Raw genomic sequence first — 6,907 nt, forward strand, 5'->3', positions numbered from 1 at the left:
GGGGATGACAGAGGATGAGATGGCTGGATGGCATCACCAACTTGATGGACACGAGTTTGGGTAAACTCTGGGAGTTGGTGATGGACAGGGAGGCCTGGCGTGCTGCGATTCATGGGGTCACAAAGAGTCGGACACGACTGAGCGACTGAACTAAACTGAAAACTGTAAGATGAAGGGAATGCCCTACAGATAACTCTGCACTCTCACTGCTGAGGGCCCCCGGGTTCAATCCCTGGTCAGGGAATTAAGATCCCTGCAAGCTGCCCATAAGCCCAAAAACAAAAACAGGGTAGTCCAGTGATTAAGATTCCATGCTGGCAATACAGGGGACCCAGGTTCCCTGGCTGGTAACCAATATTCCACGTACCATGAGGTATGGCAAAAGATTTTTAAAAATAATAAAAACTGAAAAAACTGTAAGATGAAGAGGGGCTTCCCTGGTGGCTCAGATGGTAAAGAATCAGCCTGCAATGCAGAAGATCCAAGTCCGATCCCTGGGTTGGGACGATCCCCTGCAGGAGGAAATGGCAACCCACTCCGGTATTGTTGCCTGGAAAATCCCATGGACAGAGGAGCCTGGCAGGCTACAGTCCATGGGGTTGCAAACCTCAGTCAGACATGACTGAGCAACTAACACACACACTCGTAAGATGAAGAAGAGAAAATTCATACAATATCAGTGTGTTCAGCTTGAAACTGGGTTCCAGAGTCAAAAGAAAACTTAACTCAACCCCATTATCATTGGAAAGGTTTTGTTCTGTTTTCATCAGTAAGTTTTATTCAACCACTGGACTTAGACTCTGTACACAAGCAATGCGGTATCCCTGCACTCTTACTGGTCCTGCACTTTCCTTTGGGTTTGGGGAGGAAGAGGGGGAGGGATGGTCTACTTGCTTCTGTCCCTCTTCTCCCTCCCCTTGACCCTGTCATCTCTGAAGTCCCTCTCTCTCTCCCAGTCACCTTCTGGCCATGCCCTGGCTGGTTCTCTCTCCTGCCACCTTTTTTCCCGACCCCTGTCATGGTGGTCCCTCATCCTGGAGTCCCAGTGTCTTTCTCGGGACCGAGACCGCTCCCTCCTCTCCCTCTTCCCCTCTCGGAACTGGTCATTTTTCACAACTGGCAGGTTAATGGGTTTGCGAAAAGGCCGATCTCGCCCCCCAAATCTCAGCTGCCCAGATTCCTTCTTCCCACCCAGACCTCCTCCGAGTCGCCGAGGAATCCACCCTTTGAGAGTCCTCTCCAGCTCATAGTCCACAAATATTTCGTGCTGGTCAATGACCAGGCCGTCAGCATCCCGGTAAGCTTTGAGCAGAGAACGCTCGTCTTTGTATTCGATGAAGGCGTAGCCCTTCGAAAAGCCTGTGACCAAGTCCCTCACTAGCCGAAGCCGCCGGATGTCCCCGTAGCGGGAAAACACTTCCTTTAACTTCTCCTCTTTGGTCTGCAGGTTTAGTCTCGCCACAAACAGGGTGAGGAGGGGGTCCCCTGTGACGCCTTTGTTGGGGGTGTATCGTGCCAGCATCGCCCTCCAGACAGCGCGATCGTGTGGGTCTTCGTCAGTGCCATCAATGCTGCCAGCTTTGAGCGGGTCATACTCCTTGGCAATGGGCATCCAATCATTCATGTTCTAAGGAGGGGCACAGCAAGCAAGTTTATGTAGCACCTACTAAGAGCTCTGCCTTCAGTCCTCCAACAACCCCATTAAACGGATACTATTTTAAATCCCTTATTGCAACAGGGAAGGAAGCAAAGGCTGAGGCCTCCCAGTTAGAAAGTAGGGGAGACAGGGTCACAGCCGGGCAGTGGGCCTCCAGGGTGCTCTCACCCACCTCCCCACCCCCGCTCCAGGGAAGACAACATGCTGAGGTCTGAGGCATACATTTATTGTCCAGCTTAGCCATAGTAGGGCATGTACAAACTCTTTTAATGTGGCAATAGGGATCAAAATCCAGAATCAAAATCCAGGCTTACCTTTCAGAAACTTTAAAACAATCCTAGGAAAACCAGCCTGGGAACTTCTATGGAAAAGGGGGTTTTAAGAAACTCTTTACATGTGGTCCAGTGGTTAGGACTGCCAGGGCAGGGGTTCAATCCCTGGTCGGGGAACTAAGATCCTCCCTGTAAGCAGAGTGGCCAATAATAATTTTTTAAAAAGAAAACAAAAACCTCTGACTACCAAGAATTTCAAACACATACTAACATAAACAATGGCATAACCCTCCATGAATTTCTTACCTGGCTCCAACTATGACCCACACCTGACCCATCTTATTTAATCTGTGCCCCCCACTCACATCTCCCTCCCAGATTATTCTGAACCTAATTCAAGATATTACATCATTCATCTGTAAATATCTCAGTGTCCATTATTACTAAAGGATAAAGACTTAAAAAAAAAAAAAAAAGCCATAAGGAAAAATGGTGCTCTGAATGCAGTAAACAGGTAGCAAAGTCAAAATAACAGTGACCCAGCCTCAGGCTCTTCAGTTCAAAAGGAAGATGGGGTTTCTTCTCAGTTCCCTAGCTAATAATCCATTTATGCTTTAAGGGTTGAGTATTGACTGCAATGGTAATTTGAGTCCAGCAAGCACATAGTCATCCATTCATTCTGATACAAGATCTCTCTCTCTTTTTTTTTTAAAGAGTGTAGGTAAGGTTAAGTCTGACACATGATAACTGACTTATGTGAATCTGCTGGAATAAATCAGATCCTGCTAATAATGTGACCACCTCTGTGAAGCTTTAGAGCCAATGCTGAAATATGTTACTTAAAAATCAGGGCTGTTTTGAATATATCTGGTGATCTTCATTGGCTATCTTTGTTTTGTTTTGTTTTTTGCCTCCTGGCATGCAAGATCTTAGTTCCCCAAGGACAGATTGAAGCTGCACCCCCTGAAAAGGAAGCAGTCTTAAATCACTGGACCACCAGGAAGTCCCATCCTTGCCTTGTTTCATTGATCTCTGCTCTGGTATTCTCTAAATGGCCCTAAAATTCTTAAAATTCTAATCTTACTTCCTGCCTCCATCACAAGGTTGCAGAGGGAAAAAACACACACACACACACACACACACCAAAAACACCCTAATAATCATAGTTATCTTGTATAGAACACTTAGGAGGCGTCAGGCACTGTGCTAAGCACTTATCTCCCTTCACCTCTCAACAATAACAGGACACACGTAATTCTATTGCCATTTCAGATGTGGAAAGTGAAATGCAAAAAGGTGTCTTTTGTCCCAAATCACAGAAGTAGCTCACCTGTGGAGTTAGGACCAAGGGCTTTTTTGATCCCAGAGCTTGAGCTCTTAACTATTTCCTTAGATGGCTATCGTAAAATATAAAGCTTGAAATAGGGATAGGAAAAAGCAGGCTAGGTCTGGGTGTTGAAGGCTGACGGCGACTCCAATCAAGTGAGAAGGAAACCCGTCCCCATTTCACAGGAAAAGGTTGCAAAGATCCACCAAATGAACCTGACATTATGGTACACAGTCAGAGCTCCTGTTCAAAGCTGTAGGAATTCTTCAAATTAAACTCTGGAGAGAATTACAAAGGTACAAAAAATGAATTTTGTTTTCTCCCTCATCTGCATGCTCCTATCAATACTGAATACCAAGCGAACAGCGGGCTTCACGGGTTCTCATTTATCTTTCTAGGTGTGTTTCCTCCGTTGTAACATTACGTTGAGATTTCCTACAAATTTTTAGACTCTCTCTGGCTTTTTCAATTCTCAGTCATTACTTCATAAACGGGAATGGGGATGAATCGTGCGAGGTGGAGGTGGGTTGGGCAATTAGCCATTAAAAACAGAAGTGTGCAAACTGAAAAAGCTCTGGGTTGGGAGTCAGAAAACCCAGGTTTAAGACCTAGTGCCTTCTTGGGCAAAATTTAAATCATTTGTTAAATGCTGCTAAATGCCTCTTCACCGCGTTTTATATGAAGAGGAGATAAGGTAGTGTCTTTGAAAACGCTTTATAATTACAAATTATTATGCAAGTAAAATCTATTCTTAAAGAAGCAAATAAACAACGAACGCCTCCCCAGGTTGAATCTGCAGAACGAAACTACCCGCGGTTCCCACCAGGTGGGAAACCTTGAAGGCTGGGTCACTGAGCCGTCAGAGCATGCGTAGTGGGGACCTGGGCGCTAAGGCGGAAGTTTCGGTGAAAAGGCTTATGTTTCCAGTCACTACTGCAGCCGCCGGCCCTGGATGCTACCTCCACCAGCTCCTCATTTGGGTGCGCAGAGGAGGAAAGACTAACCCAGCTATCGCCCCCGCTCCCCGCAACACAACCCCAAGAGATTCCCCGCCACCGCCTTGCCCGGTTTCAACATGGCGGCCCACGCTCGAGCCGACACACGATCCAGGCAGATTCCCCTCGTCTTTCTCGCCAGGGTGGGCCCTACTCCACCTGGCCGCTCCCTCTCACCTCAGCAAAGCTCGGTCTTCCTTTCCCACCGAGGCCTGCCCCGAGCTCGTCGCGACGGAAGATTCTTCTTCTTAGACCGACCGGACCTTAACATCTGAAACAGCAGATTCGTCACAGGCCGTATTTCCGTCTTTCCTTTTATTGTAGGAAATTTAATCACAGGCATTGAGCATCAAAGGCGTATCGTCTCCGAAGAGAGTGAAATTTCCGCTTTTCTAAAATTTTTCATGAAGATTAAAAAATGCTGAATTGAACAACTAACGAAAGTGCAGCTAGTTGACTGAAAGCCGCTGAATTTCCGTACGAGGAGACGTTTCAGCGCAGGGAGTTTTAGTTCTTAGACACACTTTGAGAATTCGATTCATGTTACGGTTTTTTCCCCCGCTCAGAAAATGCGTGTCCAAGGAAACGTTGTACATATTTTTTGCCAGAGTTTTTCTAACAATATTGTAAAGCAGTTATCCTCCAATTAAATAAATTTTAAGTTTTAAAAAGAAAATGAGTTTGGAGACTTTAAGAATCTCTTGGGAGCTGGTTTAAATGCCTTTCCCTGGCGCTCGTAGCGATCTATGAATTGAAGGATCTCTGAAAATTTGCATTATTATTATTTTTTTTTTTTTTCAAGTTCCCAAACGGTTCTTTAGGACTCCTGCCTTTACGGTTAAGAAGACTAGATTTAAAACCTGGGGGCGGGAGGGGGAAGGGAGGGCCTTGCAATCCGTAAATTTGTATAGAACCGATAGATGTGTAGTTCAGAGTATAGGTTTTTTGTTTGTTAGGTTAATAATATATTCGGGTAGACTACACGACTTGCGGTACAACTTGAAATGCCTTGATACAGTTGTGCTTTTCTTGATGAATGTCTCGTGATTTCTTCAACCACTCTTTAATTCTTACAAGTGGGTCATATCTGCTAACAGCTGATCTCATTTTGATTCCAGTCTTATTCCTAGAAGGTAAGCCAATCACCAACAAATACGGATGTATTACTGTTACTTAGTATTTTTTGAATCTTTATTATGTAGGTGAAGCATAGGCCCTGAATGTCTATAGCTTTCATTATAGTAATATATTGAGTTAAAAAAAAAAAATCATCAGGGCAGGCCCCTGGCAGTCCAGTGGTTAAGACTTCACCTTTCAGTGCAGGGATGCGTTTATGTCCCTGGTCAGGGAGCTAAGATCTCAGGTGCCTCATGGCCAAAACAAAGCAGAAACAATATTGTAACAATTCCCTTAAGGCTTTTTTTTTTTTTTAGTGGTACACTTTTTTTTTTTTTTTTTTTTAATGAGCAGTATTTGGAGAAGGAAATGGCAACACACTCTGGTATTCTTGTTTGGGAAACCCCATGGATAGAGGACCTGGCAGGCTATAGTCCATGGGTTTGCAAAAAAGTCAGACATAGCGACTAAACAACAGCAAGCATTCCTTAGGTTTTGAACTTCTGGTGTTATCCAAAACTCAAGAATCGGGTAGATTCAGATAATGTGGTTTTTGTACTCATGCTATTTGAACTCCCATCCAAACTCAGGAACTGAATACATTAAGATAGTGATATATTACTTCTATATTTTGAGGAAGGAAAATTAAATTTGGGGTGAAGGGCAAGCTGCTAGGAAAAAATGAGCAGCATCTATAGTTTAAAATTTCATATTTAAAAGTGTGTGTGTTATATACATGCAATGGAATACTGTTAAATAGGAAGGAAATTCTGATAATTGCAACTTTGGATGAACCTGGAAGATGGTAAGTAAAATAAGCCAGACACAAAAGAACAAATATTTTATGATTCCATTCATATGAGTGACCGTCCCTTGGACTGCAAGGAGATCCAACCACTCCATCCTAAAGGAGATCAGTCCTGGGTGTTCATTGGAAGGACTGATGTTGAAGCTGAAACTCTAATACTTTGGCCACCTGATGCGAAGACCTGACTCGTTTGAAAAGACCCTGATGCTGGGAAAGATTGAGGGCAGGAGGAGAAGGGGTCGGCAGAGGATGAGATGGTTGAATGACATCACCAACTCAATGGACGTGAGTTTGGGTAAACTCCGGGAGTTGGTGATGGACAGGGAGGCCTAGCGCGCTGAGGCTCATGGGGTCATAAAGAGTCGGACATGACTGAGCGACTGAACTGACTGACTGACTGAGAATAGTCAAGTTCATAGAGACAGAAAGTAGAATGGTCATTACCAGGGGCTGATGGTTGGAGGAAGGGGAGCTGTTTTATGAATACAAAGGTTCAGTTTGGGCTGATGAAAAAGTTCTGGGAATGGATGGTGATTCTTAAAGAACATTGTGAATGTACTTAATGCCATTGCACTGTCCACTCAGAGATAGTTAAAATGGTAAATTTTATGTATGTTTTAACACAATAAAAAGTTTTAAGTATAGGTTTGCACTCCAGTAACAATTGACACAACCTAGCACCCAGATTGGAGAAGGAAATGGCAACCCACTCCAGTGTTCTTGCCTGGAGAA

The 6,907-nt window shown here is 44.4% G+C and overlaps 1 protein-coding gene across 3 annotated transcripts; it reads right to left on the reverse strand.

The window, feature by feature from the left end:
- Positions 1 to 735: 735 nt before the first annotated feature.
- On the reverse strand, positions 736 to 4,501 carry SNRNP35 (small nuclear ribonucleoprotein U11/U12 subunit 35). Of its 3 annotated transcripts, XM_024977181.2 has the most exons (4): positions 4,429 to 4,501; positions 3,260 to 3,534; positions 1,972 to 2,118; positions 736 to 1,627 (listed from the first exon to the last, which is right to left on the reverse strand). In XM_024977181.2, the coding sequence occupies exon 4, from the start codon at positions 1,622 to 1,624 to the stop codon at positions 887 to 889; it is 738 nt and encodes a 245-aa protein (XP_024832949.1). In that variant the 5' UTR covers positions 1,625 to 1,627; positions 1,972 to 2,118; positions 3,260 to 3,534; positions 4,429 to 4,501; the 3' UTR covers positions 736 to 886. The 3 variants fall into 3 exon arrangements, with proteins under 3 accessions (XP_024832949.1, XP_005217863.1, NP_001069024.1); XM_005217806.3 differs by lacking the exon at positions 3,260 to 3,534; NM_001075556.2 differs by lacking the exons at positions 1,972 to 2,118; positions 3,260 to 3,534 and having other exon boundaries at positions 756 to 1,627; positions 4,429 to 4,499.
- Between the last annotated feature and the right edge of the window lie 2,406 nt (positions 4,502 to 6,907).

The sequence above is a fragment of the Bos taurus genome, chromosome 17 (assembly GCF_002263795.3).
Source record: "Bos taurus isolate L1 Dominette 01449 registration number 42190680 breed Hereford chromosome 17, ARS-UCD2.0, whole genome shotgun sequence".
In the NCBI taxonomy this organism is placed as follows: Eukaryota; Metazoa; Chordata; class Mammalia; order Artiodactyla; family Bovidae; genus Bos; species Bos taurus.

Excerpts from the sequence above, each read along its gene's own strand:
- SNRNP35 (XM_005217806.3), bottom strand. The coding sequence starts at position 1,624 with ATGAATGATTGGATGCCCATTGCCAAGGAGTATGACCCGCTCAAAGCT.